The sequence below is a fragment of the Heterodontus francisci genome, chromosome 9 (assembly GCF_036365525.1).
Source record: "Heterodontus francisci isolate sHetFra1 chromosome 9, sHetFra1.hap1, whole genome shotgun sequence".
Classification (NCBI taxonomy): Eukaryota; Metazoa; Chordata; class Chondrichthyes; order Heterodontiformes; family Heterodontidae; genus Heterodontus; species Heterodontus francisci.
In genome coordinates, this window is record NC_090379.1 from 45446738 (window position 1) to 45471693 (window position 24956).

The following is a 24956-nucleotide window of genomic DNA, read 5'->3' on the forward strand; positions in this document are numbered from 1 at the left end:
AAAAATGCACATCCCCCCACGCTGCTGTCTCTGGCCACTCCGCTTCCCTCCGTCACCAGCCCTTTCCCTCGCCCAACTCGCTCCCCTCCATCACTGGGCCGTTCGCTCTCGACCACTCGCCAGCCGCTCCGCTTCCCCCACCCCCCCCCGGCCCGCGCCCTGGCCCACTAGTTCGCTCTCTCACTCCGCCATTGTGTACTGACATGTGTTTGTTAGGTTGGCTCCACGTGATTATTTGAGCAGCGCCATCTTTAGTCCTGGCAGCTGCCTAAAGTCGCAGTCTGTGACGTTTTAGTGGCACATGCTGCATTTGCGCCACAGCAGCGCCCCCTAGCGGTAGAGTTGTCAGCAAAATGCAGCCTTTGCTTTAATGTCAAGCTTGGGTCAGTCGTTATAACCAATGGTCATTACGTTCTATCCCTGGCAGTATGTTATAGGCTTGGAGAAAAAGATATTTTAGCAAGAAACTAGAAATACACTAAACAGAAATAGTATAAAATTTCCAATGCCATAGCGTCAGGAACATGTGCTATGCTGAATGATGATTTCTTTTTAATCCATCGGTTGGAAACCTGAATTAAACTTTAAAAAGAAAGCAGGAGACAAAAAACTGATAAAAGGATCACTGCTGGCAGCTAAAATGGCCATCCCAATTTACATCTAAATATCTTACATTCCAAGGTATCGAGGTGGAGATGAATGTCTAGTTAGTCCTCATCCATAACAATGGTGAGAATTTTGAATAGATTAGTTGGTCCTACCTTCATTAACAAGACATTCAAAGCCATTATGGAACATTAACACTGTTGGAGACAAACGCCTCAAGGGGGTAAATGCTAAAACAAGGGGACCCGAGATTGGAATTCGTAGACTTGATCTAATTAGTGCAGGGGAGAATACACTGGGCCATGTGACAGACCTTCCACTTGGGTGAGAAATTTGCAGTTTCTTCTCTCTACAGCAGACAAGTACCTATTTTTTGACCAGTGCAGGACCCAGGTGGGTCTATCTATCTCTCTCTCTCAAGGCTATCCTGCAAGTCCAAACGCCCTCTGCGGGCTGCAAAACATTCAAGTCTAAAATTGCTGCAGACAGAGACCCTGGGAAGAAAACCATCTGCATTACTGTCTCCAAGAAAACCTCTACCAGCCAGAAACATCAGTACCATGAGTTCATCAGGAAGACAACTGAATTACCAGACTCCACAGACTGTACATTTTTATTTTTCTGGACTGTAATCCAACCAATCAATTCATTTTCACTCTGTAACTATTTGTGTGTATAAGATTCGTGTGTGTGTGTGTGTGTGTGTGTGTGTGTGTGTGAGAGAGGGAGAGAGAAAGTTGGAGCGTAGTTTATTATTTTACTTAGATCAGGTTTTAGTTTTAAGCACAATAAACTAACCTCTTTCTTATTTAAATTCAGAAAACCTGTCCGATTGGTTCTTTTGTGTTCATAGCATGTAAAGGGTTAAACACTCACTGAATTGGTAATCATATTCACTGTTTAAAAGAAATAAATCCTGTTGCAGTCAAACAAGGAGAGGGACAAGAGGGAGCCTTTCAACCCCTCTTCACCAGATCGTAACACATAGAAAGTGTTTTCTCTGCTCAAATGAACCAGAAGTGATCAGTAAATAGTTAATATCTATAGTGATGGCACAGTAATGGATTACTGCGCTGCTCTTTTACTTCTGAGATCTGGGTTTGAATCTAGCCTAGAATGATGAGATAATTAGCCGATGGGCCTCTTATATGAAAGAAGACTGGGCAGTCGCAACATGGGTAGGATTTCACAGCACAAAAGCAATTAAGCAGCAGTTGTAACTCACTCAAAAACCACAGAACTAATTGTCTGGTAAATAGAAAACATTTACGTTGCTACAGTAAAGAATGATGGAAGCCATTCAACTCATTGAGCCTGTGCCAGCTTTTATGAAGAGCAAGCTAGTTAGTCCTATTCCCTGACTCTTTTTCCATATCCCTGCAATTTTTTCTCTTTCAAGCAACTTCATTACACTGGGCGGCGCAGTGGTTAGCACTGCAGCCTCACAGCTCCAGCGACCCGGCTCCAATTCTGGGTACTGCCTGTGTGGAGTTTGCAAGTTCTCCCTGTGTCTGCGTGGGTTTTCTCCGGGTGCTCCGGTTTCCTCCCACAAGCCAAAAGACTTGCAGGTTTGTAGGTAAATTGGCCATTATAAATTGCCACTAGTATAGGTAGGTGGTAGGGAAATATAGGGACAGGTGGGGATGTGATAGGGATATGGGATTAGTGTAGGATTAGTATAATGGGTGGTTGATGGTCGGCACAGACTCGGTGGGCCGAAGGGCCCTGTTTCAGTGCTGTATCTCTAAACTAAACTATTTTACTCCTAAAATACTGTACATGGCCACTATTGACATCTGTGCACCACAAAAAACTTGAATATTTCTTATTCGCACATACATCCCATAAATTGCAAGAACAAACTTGCAAATAGCACTTTACAAATGCAAGAACTGCTCGCAAAGAAATGTTCAGCAGACAGCACAAACGCATTCTGCATTTATTTTGTTTGATGAATGGTAAACACTCAAAATATCTTAATCCGTCTTTTCTCTCCACAGATACTGCCTGATTTACTGCCTATTTACACTACTTTGTTCAGTTTCAAAATTCCAGCATTTACAATTTTCCTTTAAATTTTACAACATTTATATAGCAAGGGTGATGTTAGCAGTTTATTGTAATTAGCTGCCATCATCAGGCCAGAACACACAAAAGTAAGGCCTTAACATTACCATCTTCAATACTGTAGCATTTATACTATGAAACCAAAGGCTGGGAGGGTATTTGTATTCTCATTGAGAGACATAGGGATATTGGTTAACAGCGGTGCCAAGCTGCCGTAAAATATCTACCGTAAACCTGTACTAAATCCTCACAGCACAGATTTTTTTCTTATTAGGTTGCCTTTCAAATAACGGAAACGCATTTATCCTTTAAAAAAAAAAAATCATACCCCCCAAAATTCACATCAACCAGTACAATATAAAAAGTCTCACATTCAGCCTTTGACCTGACCCATGACTGAAGAACATCACATACTGAAAAATTAATGCTGTAGTGAGATAAGCAGATTTCAGCAAACACGGTCCCAGGACCCAGATTCTTAAGCAACCATAAAAAACTACACCCAGCCAGAAAGAGGACAGCATTCAACACCGAGAGAAACATGACATCAAAGCTAAAATTTAACATCTTTAAAAAGGTCCTAATTTTAAAGAGGAACTAGCAAATTTCCCATAGCATTGCAGTCAGGTGATGAATGTAGGTTTTTTTTTTACAATTCATAGAAATTATTTAAAAACTAGCAAAGATCCACAAAATTATTTTCAGTGAAATTAGTATCTTTATTGCAACGGTATTTTCATTAAATCCCCATCCCATGCCATACCTATCCCATTTCTTTCATCCCTCTCATATAATCCCCATCCCACCCCTTCTTCCTATGCCACCCCTCCCATTCCATTCTCCACCACCCCCCACCCACCCCACCAAAACATTCCCTGCCCATGCTGTCCCCCTCCCGCCACCCTCTCCAATTCCTTCAGCCAGGGTAACTTTGTTGTTGGGCTCCCCTTACCTTCCTGTTCTTTTTCTTCAAAACCCTGCTGTTCCACACCTCACCACCACTGCCAGCAACCATTGGCAGCTGCACGAGCCTCACATGCTCCAGTTGACACCACATCAGAGCAGCTACGCCTCAAAGCAGCAACCACTAACTAAAGTTCACAGAGATGTAAGGCTTTTTTTTTGAGGGAATGGTTGTCAAAGAGCACGTAGACAGACACAGTTTTGAACCCTGCTCTCATACTGTCTGATCTTTCAGCCTACATTCATAGGAAGGGGGGGGGGGGGGGGGCGCAGGGAGAGGGGAAAATCAGATGGTGTAGTGACATCAGGCCACAGGAGTTTTGGTGGTGGCTGGGGAGTCAGGTTTAAGGCCTGTCTGGCTTGTCAGCTGCAGAGTGTGCGGTCAGCCAAAAAAAAAAAATTATTTAAAACAAAAAATATAACAACGGGGTTGTTTCGCAATGTCTGAATTTACTTGCTGTCTGTGACTCCCGAATTAATAACATACCTGCCGCACCCGCTGTACTCCGTGCACCCTCCGTGACTCCCTGTGTGCCATGGCTCCGCCCACCAAATCAATCCAGCAACCAGAGAAGTACACAGACATAAACTGCATTATTACTATAGATTAGTGCCACAGAGCCATCTAGTGGCCAGCAACTACAACTACTGCTTGACAGGTGACTAAATTTGAATGAGAAACGCGACATTGCAATTTACAATGGTATACATTGACAGAAAAGTTTCAGGTATGAACAGGAAGTACACATCTGATGCAAAATTTTCAACAATAGATATAGATATTACTGTCTGGACGTGGGCAGCAAAGTATCAAATGCATTTACCTATTTATACATCAAGCAGGATTTTCTCTCAACACAAGCAATTCAATCTGCATCATTTTTAGAGGAATTTCTCCATAAAACATAATAGGTTGACAATTCACAATAACTAATATACTGCATCATCAGTCAATTGTATCCTCATTGCACTTTTTTCTCAGTTAACTCACCAACATCTTCTTTTAAAAAAGTACAAAGGAACCGCAATGCCTCCAGTAGCTAAGGGCAGTGAACATATGAACCATTTTGACCAGAAAGATCCCAAGTTCAATCACAGTCCTTGCTCAGTTATCCAATCCCAAGCAGGGCAACAAGTGGCAAGCAAAACAATTGTTCCCAGTGCCCCTAAGCTAGAGGAAATGAAAATTAGTCATGGTTCTTCTTGATCACTATTCAGTGATCCCTACAAGTGCATGGGCATTGGGTAAGGTCAAAACTGAACTGAGTTGTGATGCCCCAAGAACCATGCTACACTAGGATCACACATGAAGAATGACACATGATGAGTTACCAGAGGGTGACTGATGCTCATAGTTTGACACCCCAGCATTTAGAGAGGAGGATGACAGGGAAAAACTGGCAGAAAAAACTCAGCTCCAAACACTCTCAATTGTGCAAACTTTGTCGCAACCTAGAAATTGATTCTGAAGAGGGCACTTACATTTCCCCACTGAATTAAGAATAAATTGTCCTCAAGCTCACTGAAGGTTTGGGGAGCTCTTTACACTGGTTCTTTTAAAACAAAATCCTTCCAATGTTCAGAGATCATTACATTAGTTAGTACTTTGAGGAGGTGACAAATATGGTGGATGGGGAAATACAATGTATGTGATGCAGATAGCCCTTGACAAAGCACCATACAGGAAACTAGTGGAGAAGATGAAAGGGTATGAAATCAGAAGATTAGTAACTTGGATTAAGAACTGGTTAGATGTGAGAAAAGAGAGAACAGAAATAAAAGGTAGCTTCTTAGATTGGAAGTGAGTAGTGATGTCCCACAGAGTTCTGTTCGAGGCCAACTTCTGTTTACAGTGTTAGTCAATACTGTGGATATAGGGTTACAGAGAGTGGCGTCTAAATTTGCAGACTACATTAAACCAAGAAGCATAATTCTGAGGAACAAAGGAAGCTGCAAGGATATATTGATGAGATAATAAAATGGGCAAAAAAGTGGCAGCTTGAATTTAATGTCAGTAAATGAGAGGTTTTACATCAGGGTTGTTCAACCTTTTCATATGGGGGGCCACATTACAATTTTTGTCTTACATGGGGGGCCAGTGGGACAATTTCAGAAAGATAAAGGCATTAAAAATTTATCTCACTATCAAAATAACAAATGTGCATTTTTGTGAAGAAGCTTTAAATGAGAAAATTAATCTATTGACTTAGTTTCTCATCACTATGTTGGACAGTGATTTAGTGTAATACCTGGCATTTTTTTGCTCGCACAAGTAGTCTATCTGTCTCCTTCTGTGTCTGCCCTTCTCTCGGTGATCCCCCCCCCCCCCCCACCTCTGTGGTTTTCCCCCCCTTCTCTCTGTGGTTTTCCCCCCCCCCTTCACTGTGTTTCCCCCCCCCTTCTCTGTGTTTCCCCCCCCTTCCTCTCTGTGTTTCCCCCCCCTTCCTCTCTGTGTTTCCCCCCCCTTCCTCTCTGTGTTTCCCCCCCCTTCCTCTCTGTGTTTCCCCCCCCCTTCCTCTCTGTGTTTCCCCCCCCCTTCCTCTCTGTGTTTCCCCCCCCCTTCCTCTCTGTGTTTCCCCCCCCTTCCTCTCTGTGTTTCCCCCCCTTCCTCTCTGTGTTTCCCCCCCCTTCCTCTCTGTGTTTCCCCCCCCTTCCTCTCTGTGTTTCCCCCCCCTTCCTCTCTGTGTTTCCCCCCCCTTCCTCTCTGTGTTTCCCCCCCCCTTCCTCTCTGTGTTTCCCCCCCCTTCCTCTCTGTGTTTTCCCCCCCTTCCTCTCTGTGTTTTCCCCCCCTTCCTCTCTGTGTTTCCCCCCCCTTCCTCTCTGTGTTTCCCCCCCTTCCTCTCTGTGTTTCCCCCCCTTCCTCTCTGTGTTTCCCCCCCTTCCTCTCTGTGTTTCCCCCCCTTCCTCTCTGTGTTTCCCCCCCCCTTCCTCTCTGTGTTTCCCCCCCCTTCCTCTCTGTGTTTCCCCCCCCTTCCTCTCTGTGTTTCCCCCCCCCTTCCTCTCTGTGTTTCCCCCCCCTTCCTCTCTGTGTTTCCCCCCCCTTCCTCTCTGTGTTTCCCCCCCTTCCTCTCTGTGTTTTCCCCCCTTCCTCTCTGTGTTTCCCCCCCTTCCTCTCTGTGTTTCCCCCCCCTTCCTCTCTGTGTTTCCCCCCCCTTCCTCTCTGTGTTTCCCCCCCCTTCCTCTCTGTGTTCCCCCCCCTTCCTCTCTGTGTTTCCCCCCCCTCTATCCCTCTCTCTGGCAATTGCAGGGAGCAGGAGCGGTCAGCACAGCAGCTTTGTAGTTGGTCAGTTTGTTTAAAAACATTGCGCTGTCAGTTTCACAGTTGACAGCTGCTAAAGGAGGAATGTGCTTCACAACTTGGGACAGATTCGGGGTTTTCCAGCAGGCTTTTTAAAAAGTCGGAAAACCGCGAATCTGTCTGAAGTTGGGAAGCGCATTCCTGCTTCAGCAGCTGGCAGCTGTGAAACTGATAGCGCAATGTTTTTAAAAGGGCCGCTCTGCCAGAAGACGACAATGGGAAATGGCGAGGATGAGGAACGGCCCGGGTACAGTTTATACCCGTGGGCTAGATGGGAACCTTTGGCACTATTGCTCAATAGTGGTGAATTATTTTCTGAATTCTAAAATGTGTCCCTATTAACCTTAAATTGAAAACGATCCAAACTTAATTCTATTTAAGTACTGAGAAAATTAATGCAACAATCTGATGTATTTAAAAGCAAAATACTGCGGATGCTGGAAATCTGAAATAAAAACAAGAAATGCTGGAACCACTCAGCAGGTCTGGCAGCATCTGTGGAAAGAGAAGCAGAGTTAACGTTTCGGGTCAGTGACCCTTCATCGGATGAAGGGTCACTGACCCGAAACGTTAACTCTGCTTCTCTTTCCACAGATGCTGCCAGACCTGCTGAGTGGTTCCAGCATTTCTTGTTTTAATCTGATGTATTTGTTCCCCTCGATAATGATATTGGGACTAGAGAGAATAATCTGCAACAGTTTAAAATCTGTACCTAGCCATACCCACATAGTTGACAGTTAGGAACATAGGAAATAGGAGCATGAGTCTGCTTCGCCATTTAACTAGATCATGGTTGATCTTCTACCGCAACACCATTTTCCCACACTATCCCCATATGCCTTGGTGCCTTTCATATGTAGAAATCTATCGACCTCGCGCTTGAACATTCTCAGTGACTGAGTCTCCATAGCCCTCTAGGGTAGAGAATTCCAAAGATTCACCACCCTCTGAGCAAAGAAATTCCTCCTCCTCTCAGTCCGAATGGCCTATCTCTTATTCTGAGACTGTGTCCCCCAGTTCTAGGCCCCCCAGCCAGGGGAAACATCCTTCCTGCATCTACCCTGTCGAGCCCTGTAAGAATTTTGTATGTTTCAATGAGATTACCTCTCATTCTTCTAAACTCTGGAGAATATAGGCACAGCCTCCTCAATCTCTCCTCATAGGACAATCCTGCCATCCCAGGAATTAGTCTGGCAAACCTTCATTGCACTCCCTCTATGGCAAGTATATCCTTCCTTATGTAAGGAGACCAAAACTGTACACAGTACTCCAGGTGCGGTCTCACCAAGGCTCTATACAATTGCAGCAAGACTTCTTTACTCCTGTACTCAAATCCTCTTGTAATAAAAGCCAACATACTATTTGCCGTCCTAATTGCTTGCTTTCAGTGACTCATGAACAAGGACACCCAGGTCCCTTTGGACATCAACACTTCCCAATCTCTCACCATTTAAGAAATACTCTGTCTTTCTGTTTTTCCTACCAAAGTGGATAACCTCACATTTTTCCACACTATATTCCATCTTCCATGCTCGTGCCCACTCACTTAGCTTGTCTAAATCCCCCTGAAGCCTCTTTGCATCCACCTCACAACTCACATTCTAACCCACTTGTGTGTCGTCTTGGAAATATTACATTCAGTCCCCACATCCAAATCATTGATATAGATTGTGAATAGCTAGGGCCGCAGCACTGATCCTTGTGGTACCCCACTAGTCACAACCTGCCAACCTGAGAATGACCCGTTTATTCCTACTCTGTTTTCTGTCCGTTAACCAATTCTCAATCCATGTCAATGTATTACCTCCAATCCCATGTGCTCTAATTTTGTTTACTTACCTCTTGCGTGGGACTTTATCGAAAGCCTTCTGAAAATCCAAACACACCACATCCACTGGTTCGCCCTTACCTATTCTGCTAGTTACATCCTCAAAAAACTCCAAAAGGTTCATCAAACATGATTTCCCTTTCATAAATCCATGTTGGCGCAGATGCGCCACACTGCGAGCCCTACTGGCAATCTTAAATTGGTTCTCAGTGTAATTCTTAGCACACTGCGGATTATTTAGCAATGGACAACATTGTGGCACATTTGCACATACTGGATGCTACATATATTAATACACAGGGCCCTGTTCTTTGCAGACAGAAAGAACATGTACACACATTGTGCCTGTTTTAGCTGAATAAAATAAGTGACAGCCATTCGCTGGTTCATTCCTCAGGGCAATGCCTTGACCAATCAGAGTTCACTTGCCAACCAATCAGCACTCTCTTCTCATGCAGTATAAGTTGTAGTTTTCCCTTCATTGGTTATTCTTGCGCATTGTTCTGATGAATGCAAGATGAAAAGCTTCAACAACATGTCTCTATTTTCAGCAATTCTCAAGTTCTGTACTACTAAATGGCTATATGAATTAAATTTGTTGTAAACCATGTATTAATTCTTTAAATACTAGCCATTGCCTGTCTACCTTCAGACCTTTTAATGTAGTTTCCCAATCCACCACAGCCAACTTGCCCCGCATACCTTCGTAATTTCCTTTGTTTAGATTTAAGACCCTAGTTTTGGATTGGACTACATTACTTTCAAACTTAATGCAAAATTCTATCAGATTATGGTCACTTTTCCATAAAGGCTCCTTTACAACAAAATTATTAATTAGCCCTTTCTCACTGCACAATACTAGATCTAAAATAGCCCATTCTCTAGTTGGCTCCTCAACATACTGTTATAGAAAACCATCTCGTATACATTCCAGGAATTCGTCCTCAACAGCATTAGTGCTAATTAGGTTTACCCAGTCTATTTCTTTACATCATTAGATCTCTGTAATTATAGTCAGAGATGTATTTTTTTCTGCAGAATCATAGATCATGATTCAGAGTCGTAGTGTTATCACCACCCCTTAACTTGTGTATTGTGGGAAAACAGTTTCAACTATTGTGAGGGGGGCTTTCTTTCAGTTGTAAAATTAATAGATTTGTGTTAAGCAGCACTGCATCACAAAAATGTACAAGTAAAAAGTCTGCTTCAACCATTGCATTGGTGAGCACACACAAGATAATTAATCTGTAAAGAAATAGAGGGAGAGAGAGAACAGAGAACTGTAGGCCAGTTAGCCTGACCCAGGTCATTGGGAAAATGCCAGAGTCTATTATTTAAAATGTGTTAACAGGGCACTTGGAAAATCATAATATGCTTGGGCAGAGGCAACACTGTTTTGTGAAAGGGAAATCGTGCTTGACAAATCTATTTCAGTTTTTTGAGGGTGTAACTAGTAGAGTAGATAAGGTGAAACCATTGGATGTAGTGCATTTGGATTTTCAAAAGGTATTCAATAAGGTGCAGCACAAGAGGTTATTACACAAAATTAGGGCTCATGGGATTGGGGTAATTTATAAGCATGGATTGAGGATGGTTCACAGACAAAAACTAGATTAGGAATAAATGGGTCATTTTCAGATTGGCAGACTGTAACTGGTGCAATACTCCAAGGATCAGAGCTTGGCCTCAGCTACTTACAAACTTTATCAATGACGTAGATGATGGGATCGAGCGTAATGCATCCAGGTTTGCTGATGATACTAAGTTAGATGGGAAAGTATGCTGTGTGGAGGACGCAAAAAGGCAAACATGCAAAAGTAGTTAGACAGGTTAAATGAGTGGACAAGAATATGGCAGTTAGAATATCATATGGGGAAAATATTTAATTATCCACTTTGGTAGGAAAAATAGAAAAGCAGAATTTTTAAAATGGTGAGAGTCTGGGAAATGTTGGTATGTAGAGGGTCCTGGGTGTCTTTGTACACGAATCACAAAGTTAACATGCAGGTTCAGCAAGCAATTAGGAAAGCAAATGGTATATTAGTCTTTATTACAAAGGGATTGGAGTATACGAGTAAAGATATCTTCCTGCAATTGTATAGGGCCTTGGTGAGACCACAACCGGAGTATTCTACGTTTCTATTGGGTCTAAAGGGATCAAAGGGTATGGGGTGAAAGCAGAAACAGGCTACTGAGTTGGATGATCAGCCATGATCATAATGAATGGCGGAGCAGGCTCGAAGGGCCTACTCCTGCTCCTATTTTCTATGTTTCTATGTTTGTGTGCAGTTTTGATCTCTATATCGAAGGAAGAATATACTTGCCTTAGATGAAGTGCCACAATGACTGATTACTGGGATGAGAGGATTGTCCTATGAGGAGAGATCGAGTAGATTAGGCCTATATTGCCTGGAGCTTGGAAGAATGAGAGGTGATCTCATTGAAACATAAAATTTTTTAAAAGGCTTGACAGGGTAGATGCTGGAAGATGTTTCCCCTGGCTGGGGAATTTATAACTAGGGGTCATTGTCTCGAAAATAAGGGGTCAGCCATTTAGGACTGAGATGAGGAGAAATTTCTTCACTCAAAGTGTTGTGAATCTTTGGAATTCTCTACCCTGGGGAGTTGTGAATGCTCTGACGTTGAGTATATTCAAGTCAGAGATTGACAAATGTTTGGATACTAATGAAATCTAAGGATATGAGGAATGTGCAGGAACATGTATCTGAGATAGGTGGTCAGCTATGATCTGATTGAATGGCGGTGAAGGGTCAAAGGGCCGAATGGCCTACTCCTATTTCTAATGTTCCTCGGTCATATCTTATGTTTTTTTGACACGTCCCCAGTAGCAGTTGCTTTAGAATTTCAAAAATAAAGCTACTTGCAATATTAGTCCAAAAGCCATGAAATGTGCTTTATCACATTCCAGCTGTAAAGGCATTTGAAGATGGAAAAAATAACTTCGGATGAATTGAAATATGGCTTTTCATAAATCTTCCAATTATATCAGGTTCCAATTGGCCAATAAGGATTTTAACAAATTACATCACTTTTCGGTACAAACTGATGCCCAGCATCTATTTTCTATATAATGGTATTGTACCTTTACAGACTTGTCCATGGAGGCAGAGAGCAGTAAGTGACTGTGTTGCTGCATAGGGCACCACTGTATTGTAGTTACTGGTCCCTTGTGCCGAGGCATCTGAAACACCAAGCGCTTTGGAATGTTTGAAGTTTTGTATTGGTTTTCCAGGTAGGGCTTAATGAAGTCTGAAATCTTGTTTAGCAGACTTAATTGCCGTTCTTCTGCTGCAGTACAGTTTATCTCAGAGTTCAAAGCTTCTGTGTTGTCTTTGGACTCTTTGCTTTCAGAAGTTACTGCTTCTTTCTGCCTCAGTCTTTTGGGTATGTAAGGTTTAATATTTTGAGCAGAAGCCGCCGAGTCTTGAAATAATCTCTTCTGAGCTGAAGGGACATTCTTTGCAGGAGTTCGGCCAGCTTTCTGCATCAGATCCAATGCAGTTTTATTGTCACTTCTAGAAAACTGAAAATATGTCTCATCATTTAAAGACATCTCTCGAGGTCTGGGAGTTACACACAAAAATCTCTGTGCATAATTTGGTATACTGTGCCATTTGTATTCCATATTGCTACTTCCAGTAGATGCAACTTTTAACTCTAAATCACACTGAGAGGATTCCAGTCCTGTGGTAGTTGGAAATACAGATTGAAATTGAAATTTAGAGTGAGCAAAATCATCTTCTCTCTGAAGAAAACTGCCTTCTTCACTTTTGTCATTATCTGTCTCTGAATCGGAGGTCTCATAGGCAACCAGAGAATTCATGTTGCAATCTGTAATGGGACAAGTAAAAAAACAAAAGATGTAAAAACAGAAAGTGCTGGTAATACTAAGCAGGTCTGGCAGCATCTAATGTGCGCACTGCTTCTGGCTGTGAACTTGATGGAGCTTCCTGTAATTAAACATTTTTATTAATTTAAAGAATGAAAGTTGTCTTCATAGACATTATGATGCTATTTTCTAATTTTTAAATTAAGTAACTACTACTGCGGCTTCATTTAGTACTTATACTCCAAAAGGTTATCTTACACCTCTAAAATGTGGATTATTCCCCTCCTTTCTAATAAAAACACATCAGTAAGTTCATTCGAGGCCAGGCAATATCCGTCTTTCAAATAATTGTAGGTAAACCAGATATTCCTGCTGTAACAGTACTCAGCTGTGTGGATGTTACAGGATCATATAGAAGGACAAAGTTCCATCGAACACTTGGAAGTCCCATGCTTTATTAGCACTACACGCAAAAGTAAAATCCAAAACTTGAAGTCTACACATTTATTACCATGAATAAGCAAATATTCAAGAAGATTAAAAACCCATTTAAATATATTCAAGAAGGGAGAAAGGGGTAAACCGTATAACTCTTTCTTTCTTTTTTCTTTTGGGCCTCCTTATCTCGAGAGACAATGGATACGCGCCTGGAGGTGGTCAGTGGTTTGTGAAGCAGCGCCTGGAGTGGCTATAAAGGCCAATTCTGGAGTGACAGGCTCTTCCACAGGTGCTGCAGAGAAATTTGTTTGTCGGGGCTGTTGCACAGTTGGCTCTCCCCTTGCGCCTCTGTCTTTTTTCCTGCCAACTACTAAGTCTCTTCGACTCGCCACAATTTAGCCCTGTCTTTATGGCTGCCCGCCAGCTCTGGCGAATGCTGGCAACTGACTCCCACGACTTGTGATCAATGTCACACGATTTCATGTCGCGTTTGCAGACGTCTTTATAACGGAGACATGGACGGCCGGTGGGTCTGATACCAGTGGCGAGCTCGCTGTACAATGTGTCTTTGGGGATCCTGCCATCTTCCATGCGGCTCACATGGCCAAGCCATCTCAAGCGCCGCTGACTCAGTAGTGTGTATAAGCTGGGGGTGTTGGCCGCTTCAAGGACTTCTGTGTTGGAGATATAGTCCTGCCACCTGATGCCAAGTATTCTCCGAAGGCAGCGAAGATGGAATGAATTGAGACGTCGCTCTTGGCTGGCATACGTTGTCCAGGCCTCGCTGCCGTAGAGCAAGGTACTGAGGACACAGGCCTGATACACTCGGACTTTTGTGTTCCGTGTCAGTGCGCCATTTTCCCACACTCTCTTGGCCAGTCTGGACATAGCAGTGGAAGCCTTACCCATGCGCTTGTTGATTTCTGCATCTAGAGACAGGTTACTGGTGATAGTTGAGCCTAGGTAGGTGAACTCTTGAACCACTTCCAGAGCGTGGTCGCCAATATTGATGGATGGAGCATTTCTGACATCCTGCCCCATGATGTTCGTTTTCTTGAGGCTGATGGTTAGGCCAAATTCATTGCAGGCAGACGCAAACCTGTCGATGAGACTCTGCAGGCATTCTTCAGTGTGAGATGTTAAAGCAGCATCGTCAGCAAAGAGGAGTTCTCTGATGAGGACTTTCCGTACTTTGGACTTCGCTCTTAGACGGGCAAGGTTGAACAACCTGCCCCCTGATCTTGTGTGGAGGAAAATTCCTTCTTCAGAGGATTTGAACGCATGTGAAAGCAGCAGGGAGAAGAAAATCCCAAAAAGTGTGGGTGCGAGAACACAGCCCTGTTTCACACCACTCAGGATAGGAAAGGGCTCTGATGAGGAGCCACCATGTTGAATTGTGCCTTTCATATTGTCATGGAATGAGGTGATGATACTTAGTAGCTTTGGTGGACATCCGATCTTTTCTAGTAGTCTGAAGAGACCACGTCTGCTGACGAGGTCAAAGGCTTTGGTGAGATCAATGAAAGCAATGTAGAGGGGCATCTGTTGTTCACGGCATTTCTCCTGTATCTGACGAAGGGAGAACAGCATGTCAATAGTCGATCTCTCTGCACGAAAGCCACACTGTGCCTCAGGGTAGACGCGCTCGGCCAGCTTCTGGAGCCTGTTCAGAGCGACTCGAGCAAAGACTTTCCCCACTATGCTGAGCAGGGAGATTCCACGGTAGTTGTTGCAGTCACCGCGGTCACCTTTGTTTTTATAGAGGGTGATGATGTTGGCATCGCGCATGTCCTGGGGTACTGCTCCCTCGTCCCAGCACAGGCATAGCAGTTCATGTAGTGCTGAGAGTATAGCAGGCTTGGCACTCTTGATTATTTCAGGGGTAATGCTGTCCTTCCCAGGGGCTTTTCCGCTGGCTAGGGAATCAATGGCATCACTGAGTTCCGATTTGGTTGGCTGTATGTCCAGCTCATCCATGACTGGTAGAGGCTGGGCTGCATTGAGGGCAGTCTCAGTGACAGCATTCTCCCTGGAGTACAGTTCTAGGTAGTGCTCAACCCAGCGGTCCATCTGTTTGCGTTGGTCAGTGATTATGTCCCCCGATTTAGATTTGAGGGGGGCGATCTTCTTGATGGTTGGCCCAAGAGCTCTCTTCATGCCATCATACATTCCTCTGATGTTTCCGGTGTCTGAGGCCAGCTGAATATGACTGCATAGGTGTTGCCAGTAGTCGTTTGCGCAACGCCTAGCTGTTCTTTGTGCAGTACTTCTGGCTGCTTTAAGTGCTGCGGATGTTAAATCGCTGGGGGCTTTCTTGTAGTTCAAAAGTGCAATGCGCTTAGCGGCTATGACAGGTTCCAGCTCTTCATTATGAGATTGAAACCAGTCTGCATTTCTCTTCGCACTTTTGCCGTAGGTGGTCAAAGCTGACTCATAGATGGCGTCTCTGATGTGGGCCCACTTGGTCTCAGCATCCCCTGTGGGAGTGTTTTGAAGGGCTGTTACAAGTGAATTTAGAAATTTTTGTAACAGCTGTGGGTGAGAAATTCTGCTCGTGTTGATGCGCGGGTGGCCCTTCTGCTTGGAATGATGCAATTTCTTTGGTCTGAGTCTAACCTTGCTGCACACCAGGGAGTGGTCGGTGTCGCAGTCCGCACTGTGGAAGCTGCGTGTGATTTGAACACTGTTTAAGGCGGCTCGCCTTGTGACAATGAGGTCTAGCTGGTGCCAACGACGTGATCTTGGGTGCCTCCATGAAACCTGGTGACAGGGTTTAGTGTGAAAGAACGAGTTGGTGATGCAGAGGTTATGATAGGTACACAACTCAAGCAGTCTCTGCCCGTTCTCATTCATCCTTCCAACGCCATAGCGCCCAAGGCAGGAGGGCCATGAGTCATGGTCGGCCCCAACCCTGGCATTAAAGTCCCCCAGCAGGAATAGGTGTTCGGTGTTGGGGATGCTGCTAATGATGTTATGGAGTTGTTCATAGAACTGGTCTTTAGCTTCAGGTGCGGAACAGAGTGTTGGAGCATAGATGCTGAGTAGGTGTACTGGACCAGAGGTGGTGAGCAGTCGGATGGACAGTATGCGTTCCGAGCCATTTGAGGGAGGCTCTATCATGCTGAGCAAGGAGTTTCTGATGGCGAAGCCCACTCCATGCTGTCTTGGTTCTTCAGGATCCCTGCCCTGCCAGAAGAAGGTGTAGTCTTGCTCTGCTAGAGAGCCACTCGCGGGGAGGCGAGTCTCCTGAAGTGCTGCAATGTCCACATTGAATCTACTGAGCTCGTTGTTAATGATGGCGGTCTTCCGAGAATCGTTGATTTGTGTAAGGTCTTCCGACAGGCCAGGACACATAGTTCTGACGTTCCAGCTTGCAAAGCGAAGGGCTGGTACCTTCTTTCCTTTTTTCATGTTGTTTGGTGCGGTGTATCAGTCCACCTTTCGGGCAATGACCCTGAGCTCCAAGCACCCATTGAAGCAGGCAGACTGTGGCGGGACAGAACCTTATTGACCGGGGGCTGCCTGGTTTGAGGCGGGCGGTAGCTGTCCAGTGAGGTGCAATGACCTCTCCCACCGACAAAGGCAACCCGTGGCGCCCAGTTTCTACGCCAATTTATCTGGACTTATAACCCGTAACTGCTGCCTTCCGTGTTGTTTTAGTCGCTGTGAGGCAACTATGGAGTGACCTCTCCATGGCGCATGCCTGGGCAAATTTATGGAGGTTGAGAGTTGCCCAGTCGTCAAAACCCCCCTCTCGGCCTTTCTGGTGGGGTCCAAAGGAGTGCAGGACACGACGTTTGGCACCAGTATGGCTGCAGGAACTGCCGGAAACATGCCAAAGGTGACACATGACCGCCTACGGGGTTCCACTCCGGATTTTCTGTTAGGGTTTACTCCCTTAGCCTTGGTCTCTCCCGAGACGCCCACAAGGCAGTGGGGTTGTTGGGGCCCCTACACAGGTGTAGGATGGTGCCGGTGGGAGGAGGGGATGCAAGGGGGAGGGGTAGAGGGAGGGGGTGGGGGGGGGGTGCAGGGGAAGGGGGTGCGGGGTGAAGATGGTGCGAGGGGGGGGGCGGGCTGGGACGGGGTTGTGAGGGGGTGAGCTGAGAGGGTGGAGCAGGGAAGGGGACGGGGGTGGGGGGGGGGGGTGGAAGGGGTGGAATCTGGTGCAGGTAATAAGCCATTTCCTCAGTGCCCACCATCGACGTCCGGAAAGCTCATCCACGTCCTTCGGGAGGTGAAGCATCATTTGGCAGACTTAGAGGTGATTACATTTGCTCAGGGTTTTTTTTTTGCAGTGGTTTAAATAAAGGCATGCAGCATTGCCGACAGTGCGCTGCAGATGCTCTCCGAGCCATCTCCCGCGGGCGCTTTGAAGTTGCGGCCGGGGGGGCCGTTCGTGGATGTTTTGGGTGTTCGGGGCACCTTTTCACAGGACTTCTCTCGGGTCCCGCAGCTCCTTCTTCACCTCAATGGACTTACCGCATGCCGTGGCTGCAGACACTCTGGACTGTGAAGACAGCAGGATCGGAGATTGAAGTACCGGCAGCTGTGCTCGTCAGTTTCATCCGGATCAATTTCATTGAGAAAACAAAGAGCAGGTGTGGCTGGGGGAGGGCAGTGGGCCCAGGTAACATACACTAAACTAGCTGTTAACTTTTAGATAGGGCTAAAATGAACTGATTTAAAGAGCCAGGGGAATTTAAACAGTTTAAGAGGGCAGATTGGGGGAGAAAACGTTAGGGATGGGAGCAGATGGCCATGGATAGAGTTGAACAGCAAGGGAGCTTCCTAGGGAGCTTCCAGCCCAGGAGCCATCTTGAACATATAACTATAAACCTGCAAACCCAATACCATTGGGTGGTCTCCTCTATATTGGGAAGACTAAACGCAGAGTGGGTGATTGCTTTGTGGAACACCTCCGTTCAGTCTGCATGTATGACCCTGAGCTTCCTATTGCTTGTTATTTCAATTCTCCACCTTGTTCCCACTCTGACCTTTCGGTCCTTGGCCTGCTATAGTGTTCCAATGCAGCTCCACGCAAGCTCGAGGAACACCACCTCATCTTTTGACTGGGCACTTTACAACCTTCCGGACTTATAATTTTCGATCATAACCTCTGCCCCTGTTTTTTTTCTGGTTTGTTCCCCACCCCTACCCACTGTTTTTTTCCTAATCCCTTTGTGTTTGGACGGCTACTATCTTGCCATTTACACATCATCCAGATACATTATTAGATCTGATCTAATGAAAGGTCACAGACCAGAAACATTAACTGTTTCTCTCTCCTTAGATGCTGCCAGACCTGCTTAGTATTACCAGCACTTTCTGTTTTTACATCTTTTGTTTTTTTACTTGTCCCATTACCATTCCCTTTGGCTTTGAACCTAGAAACCTTTTGTTATTTAATCTCTCCTGCCCTCTATCACAGACCTTCCCTTTTGTTCTTCTTCCCCCATTTCCCCTTTCACTTGCTCAAATCCTATTACATTTCTAATTTTTGACTGTTCTGATGAAAGGTCACAGACCTGAAATGTTAATTCTGTTTTTTTCTCCGCAGATGCTGCCTGACCTGAGTATTTCCAGCATTTTCTATTTTTGTTTCAGATTTCCAGCATCCATAGCATTTTGCTTTTGTAGCATTAAGTGGGGGTGCTTCCAGAGGCTATAATACAGGATCAAATTAATACTCACCTGCAAGCAGAATATGAATGAAGACCAGGCAACATTATAAAACATCTCAAGGTGCTTCACAGGAGCATTATGAAACAAAATATGAACGGAGCCACATAAGGAAATATTCGGCAAGATGACCAAAAGCCTGGCCAGAGGTGGGTTTTAAGGACTGTCTTAAAGGAGGAAAGTGCAGTAGATGGGCGAATTCCATAGCTTAGGGCCTTGGCAACTAAAGGTGCAGCAACCAATAGTGAATCAATTAAAATTGAGGATGCTTAAGAGCCCAAAATTAGATGAGTGCAGATATCTCAGAGAGTTGTGCAGCTGGAGATTAGAGATAGAGAGGTGCAAGGCCATGAAGGGATTTTAAAACAAGGATGAGAATTTTAAAATCAAGACGTTGCTTGACCAGAAGCCAATGTAAGTTCATGAGCACAGGGGCAATAGGTGAACAGGACTTGGTGCAAGTCAAGACATGGGCAGCAGAGTTTTGGATGCCCAAGTTTACCGAGGGTAGAATGTGGCAGACCAACCTGAAGTGCATTGGAATAGTCAAGTCTAGAGGTAACAAAGGCATGAATGAGCATTTCAGCAGCAGATGAGCTGAGACAGGGGTGAAGTCGGGCGATGTTATGGAGGTGGAAGGAAAGAGGCGGTCTTAGTGATGGCGCAAATATGTGGTTGGAAACTCATCTTAGAACCAAATATGACACCAAAGTTGCAACCAGGCTGGTTTTGTCTCAGACTGTTGCCGGGGAGAAGGATGGAATTGGTAGCTGGGGAATGGTGTTTGGAGCGGGGCCAAAAACAATGGCTTGTCTTCCCAATATTTAATTAGAGGAAATTTCTGTTCATTCAGTCGGATAAGCAGTCCTGATAATTTAGCAACAGTGGAGGAGTCAAGGAATGTGATGGTGAGGTAGAGTTGGGTGTCATCACCATACATGTGAAATCTAATGCTTTGGATGACGTCAGAGTGACAGCATGTAGATGAGAAATGGGGGGGGGGGGGAAAGCAAGGATAGGGGGTGGAGGAGCAAGGATAGAACCATGTAGGAGACCAGAGTAATGGTGCAGGACTAGGAATAGAAGCCATGGCGAGTGATACTCTGGCTACGATGGGATAGTTAAGAATGGAACCAGGTGAGAGCACGCCCATCCAGCTGAATGACAGTAAAGAGGCTTTGAAAATGTATGGTGTGGTCAGCCCTGTCAAAGGCTGCTGACAGGTCAAGAAGGATGAGGAGGGATAGTTTACCTTGGTCACAGTCACATAGGATGTTATTTGTGACTTTGTTAAGAGCTGTTTCGGTACTATGGCAGGGGAGGAAACCTGATTGGAGGGATTGAAACATGGAGTTCTGGGAAAGATGGGAATGGATTTGGGAGCGCAAAATCTAGGCCAACACAGTAGGGAAGGAGTGCTGCACTGTCAGAGATGCCTTCTTTTGAATGAGACATTAAACCAAGGTCCCATCTGCCCTCTCAGGTGGATGGCACTGTTTTGAGGAAGAGCAGGGGAGCTCTCCCTGGTGTCCTGGCCACTATTTATCCCTCACCCAACATCACTAAAACAGATAATCTGGTCATTATCACACTGCTGTTTGTGGGAGCTTGCGATGCACAAATTGGCAGCCGTATTTCCTACATTGTAGCAGTGACTGCACTTCAAAAGTACATCATTGGTTGTAAAGCACTTTTCCGATGTCCTGAGGTTATGAAAGGTGTAGAACTGCAAGTGCTCTCTTTAATTCAAGGGCTTTGGACGGGAAAGGGAGGTTGGAGATGGGATGGTACCTTGCAAGGATAGTGGGGTCAAGGGTTTTTTTTTGAGAGGGGTGATGATAGCAGATTTAAAGGAGAGAGGGACAGCACCTGAAGAGGGAAAACTGCTAACAATATCGACTAAGGTGCAGACCAGGAGGGGAAGTTGGGTGGTCAGCAGTTTAGCAGGAATAGGGTTGTAGGAGCAAGAGGTGAATCTCATGGACAAGGTGAGCTCAAAGGGGGCATGAGAGGAGATAGCTTAGAAACTGGAGAAAGATGCAAGTTCAGGGCTTGGGCAGGAGGAGCTTTAGAAGAAGTTTGTCCCAATGGGCTAGCAGAAGGGAGGGATGTGGCAAAGACAGCTAATTGGATGGTCTCAATCTTAGTGACAAAAGTGTCCATGACCTCCTTGTACTTATCTTTGGAGGTGAGGGTGGAGGATACAAGTGAGAGGAGTTTAAGACGGTGGCTAGCAGTAGATCGACAAGTCTACAAAAATGTACATCATCAATATTTACAGATGGCAAAAAAAGGGACTATCTGTATCTGTGAAAGGGACTGTATGTCCACTTCAAGAGTAGACAAGAAGGTTTGTAGATTGGGGAGATGAATGTCAGGTGAATTTTATTGCAGGGAAATGTGAGGTGGAAATGCTTGGAGGCAAGTAGAAATGAATGTGCAATATTTTAAAAGTAGAGAGAGAAATTTGGGGGTACAAATACACTTTTTTAAAGTAAAGTAGTAGTGTTATACATAAAATCTATCTGAACCATTGGTTAGACCACAGTTATATTACTGTGCCCAGTTTTGGGCAACTTACTTCAGGAAGGTTTCAAGACCATAGACAGTGCGCAAAAGGGATTCAATGTGGTATCAGTGATGAGGTGAAACAAGAGAAACTGGGGCACTTTTCATTAGAACATTTCTAAGATGGTTAAGAGGATATGTGATAGAGTTGCTGAAATTTATGAAGGAATTTGATGAGGTAAATACAGTAAACAATTTTCACTGGATCATGAATTAGTAACTAGTAGACATAAATTTAAGATCACCCAAAAGGGGAAATTAGGCTTAAAAAAAAACAGAAGGCTGTACCCAAAACAATGACAGCAGCAGAACCCACACATAGCTTTTATACCAGAAAATGCTGAAAATATTTAACATGGCAGGAAGTATCTGTGGAGAATTTTTCAGGTTAATGACCTTTCATCAGAACTGGAAAAAGTTAGGGATGTAACAGGTTTAAAACAAGCACAGATGCACAGAAAACCTTTATTAGGGAACTGAATATTTTAAAAAAAGACAGGGAGCTGTCTAGAAGCAGATAACGCTTTCAGAGAACGAGCACAAGCACAATTTTTCTGCAATATAACATTTGGCATGGAGCTTTTTTTAAAAAAAAAGAGTGGTGGCTCCATAGCAAATTATGCCATTAGACCAAATGAACAAAACTTAATCAGTCTGCCTACCTGACTCACGAGGATATACAGATTGCTTCTACACAGCAATGAGTTATATTATTGGAGATCAGAATATGTTCATTCTTTATCCTCGCACCGAGTAACTGACTCTTACTGGAACTGACACCTTCACATTAAACAGAACAATTTTGAGTGAGCCGTCTTAAAATTTTGTAAACCATGGATAAAAGGACATCCATTTCTCCTTCCTTCATGTGGTGAGTAACATTAAGCTTTTCAGTAAATATTATCAACAGCAAAACTTAAACCCACTACTTCCGGTTCCGCCTCCCGTCCGCTCCAGTCCCCCCGCAACAACCTAACTTACTCTTAGTTCCGGAGCGAACTGGATGTGAGTGCCGTCGGCTGAGGGGTCTGATCGCTAACGTGTGCAGTCCATAGCTGAAGGAAGCACAAAAACATTTCGTTAAATCTTTCGATCGCGCAGGTGGAGAGGGAGAAGCGGCGGCGGCCCAGTGACTGGAAGTGCAGCGTATGCCCGCTTGTAACGGGGGACAATTCGGAGCCGGGGCCGCGAGTGCGACAAATTTCTGATGCAATCCGGACCGTGAGTGAGGAGGAACCAGGGCCCGAATTCCGTGAGTGTGGAGGGGCCTGTGGCGCGAGGACCCCGTGCGTGAGGAGGGGGCCCGGGGCCGGTGAGCGAGGGGAGGGGAGGGGAGGGGGGGCTGTGGCCCGGGGCCGGTGAGGGAGGGAGGGGAGGGGGGGGGGGCTGTGGCCCGGGGCCGGTGAGGGAGGGGGGAGGGGTGGGGGGCTGTGGCCCGTGAGTGAGGAGGGGCCTGTGGCCCGTGAGTGAGGAGGGGCCTGTGGCCCGTGAGTGAGGAGGGGCCTGTGTCCAGGGGTCCCGTGAGTGAGGAGGGGCCTGTGTCCAGGGGTCCCGTGCGTGAGGAGGGGCCTGTGTCCAGGGGTCCCGTGCGTGAGGAGGGGCCTGTGTCCAGGGGTCCCGTGCGTGAGGAGGGGCCTGTGTCCAGGGGTCCCGTGCGTGAGGAGGGGCCTGTGTCCAGGGGTCCCGTGCGTGAGGAGGGGCCTGTGTCCAGGGGTCCCGTGCGTGAGGAGGGGCCTGTGTCCAGGGGTCCCGTGCGTGAGGAGGGGCCTGTGTCCAGGGGTCCCGTGCGTGAGGAGGGGCCTGTGTCCAGGGGTCCCGTGCGTGAGGAGGGGCCTGTGTCCAGGGGTCCCGTGCGTGAGGAGGGGCCTGTGTCCAGGGGTCCCGTGCGTGAGGAGGGGCCTGTGGCCCGGGTCCCGTGAGCGAGGAGGGGCCTGTGGCCCGGGGTCCCGTGCGCGAGGAGGGGCCTGTGGCCCGGGGTCCCGTGCGCGAGGAGGGGCCTGTGGCCCGGGGTCCCGTGCGCGAGGAGGGGCCTGTGGCCCGGGGTCCCGTGCGCGAGGAGGGGCCTGTGGCCCGGGGTCCCGTGCGCGAGGAGGGGCCTGTGGCCCGGGGTCCCGTGCGCGAGGAGGGGCCTGTGGCCCGGGGTCCCGTGCGCGAGGAGGGGCCTGTGGCCCGGGGTCCCGTGCGCGAGGAGGGGCCTGTGGCCCGGGGTCCCGTGCGCGAGGAGGGGCCTGTGGCCCGGGGTCCCGTGCGCGAGGAGGGGCCTGTGGCCCGGGGTCCCGTGCGCGAGGAGGGGCCTGTGGCCCGGGGTCCCGTGAGCGAGGAGGGGCCTGTGGCCCGGGGTCCCGTGAGCGAGGAGTGCCTGGGGCCCGTGCCCAGTGAGCGAGGAGGGGGCCCGTGGCCGGGGTCTGTGAGCGAGTGGGGGGGGGGTGGCTTGTGGCCCGGGTCCGTGAGCGAGGAGGGGCCTGTGGCCGGGGTCAGTGAGCTAGGAGGGGCCTGTGCATGGGCAGGGGCCGGGGTCCGTGAGTGAGGAGGGGCCTGTGCCCGGGGTCCGTGAGTGAGGAGGGGCCGGGGCCCCGGGGTCTGTGCGTGCAGATGGGCCGAGGCCCGGGGGCTGTCACTGAGGAGGGACCGATGTCTGGGAACTATAAATGAAGGGCCAGCACCAAGATGCAGGCTGTGTATGAGCATCCTGCTACACTAGCAGCTATGTCTGGCTTATTTACAGGTCCAAATATTAAGTGGTCTGTTTTAAAGAGAATGTCAGCTCCTCATAACTGAAATGTCTCTATCAGCTACCCCCATGGAATTGTATGGCAAAGTGGCTGCCCAAGGGGACACTGTCCGACTGCTGAAGTTACACAAAGCACCGAAGGTAAAATATCTGGATTAAATTAAATATGTTTAGTAGTACCAGCATGTGTAAATCTGGCTAGGACTTTAAATTGGTCTGATGTTACCAAACCTTTTTTCATTTTTACAGAGAGGATTTAAGAAATGTGAAATATTCAAAATTTTATAAGGATCTGTTTATTGTCTTTCATGCTTTGGAGCATTACTCCCCTCCCTTTCATGGCCTATTGTCACCCAAACTTACTAATTATTGCACTTTGAAAACCTATTAAAACGCCACAATCAAAGATGATACAAAAATGATTTTCTTTTAATAAATGTTTAAGGAATATCATATTTTAATATGATAAAATGGATTATCATGTATGTCAATAAAACAGAAAAGTAGGAGAATTTTAGTCCACTATAAATTTCTGAAATATGTATTAACTTTATTTCAAAAGCAAAATACTGTTGATGTTGGAAATCTGAAGTAAAAACAGAAAATGCTGGAAATACTCAGCAGATCTGATGAAAGGTCACAGACCTGAAATGTTAACTGTTTCTGTCTCCACAGATGCTGCCAGACCTGCTGCGTATTTTCAACATTTTCTGTTTTTATTAACTTTATTTCTCTAAGTAGAAGATCAGATTGTAAAACTGTATAGTTGTAATCAGATTTCTGTTCAATAATTTGCTTTTGTGGTATTTTTAATAAAGGATAGTACAAGGGTTACAAATATTTTTTTAAAGTAAGAATATTGTACACTCATTTCCCTAGGGTAGTTTTGATAACTTTTTATCTTATTATTTATGCTCCCCAGCTC

At 46.1% G+C, this 24956-nt stretch overlaps 2 protein-coding genes across 7 annotated transcripts in view; one reads left to right on the top strand and one right to left on the bottom strand.

Moving 5' to 3' along the window:
* The window catches only part of wdr25 (WD repeat domain 25), a 102264-nt gene extending 80000 nt beyond the window's left edge, over window positions 1-22264 (bottom strand). Inside the window, exons 1-2 of one of the 2 annotated variants that reach the window (XM_068038933.1) lie at window positions 21963-22264; window positions 11866-12614 (exon numbers count right to left, since the gene is read on the bottom strand). In XM_068038933.1, the coding sequence (XP_067895034.1) occupies window positions 11866-12606 (741 nt within the window). In that variant the 5' untranslated portion in view covers window positions 12607-12614; window positions 21963-22264. Of the gene's footprint in view, window positions 1-4123; window positions 4276-11865; window positions 12615-21962 lie in introns of those variants that run through there. The other variant, XM_068038934.1, reaches the window with a different exon arrangement.
* The window catches only part of LOC137373712 (tryptophan--tRNA ligase, cytoplasmic), a 29358-nt gene continuing 26664 nt past the window's right edge, over window positions 22263-24956 (top strand). The window contains exons 1-2 of one of the 5 annotated variants that reach the window (XM_068038937.1): window positions 22263-22521; window positions 24026-24172. In XM_068038937.1, coding sequence (XP_067895038.1) covers window positions 24080-24172 — 93 coding nt within the window. In that variant the 5' untranslated portion in view covers window positions 22263-22521; window positions 24026-24079. Of the gene's footprint in view, window positions 22613-24025; window positions 24173-24956 lie in introns of all 5 variants that reach the window. The other 4 variants (XM_068038935.1, XM_068038938.1, XM_068038936.1 and 1 more) reach the window with 4 other exon arrangements.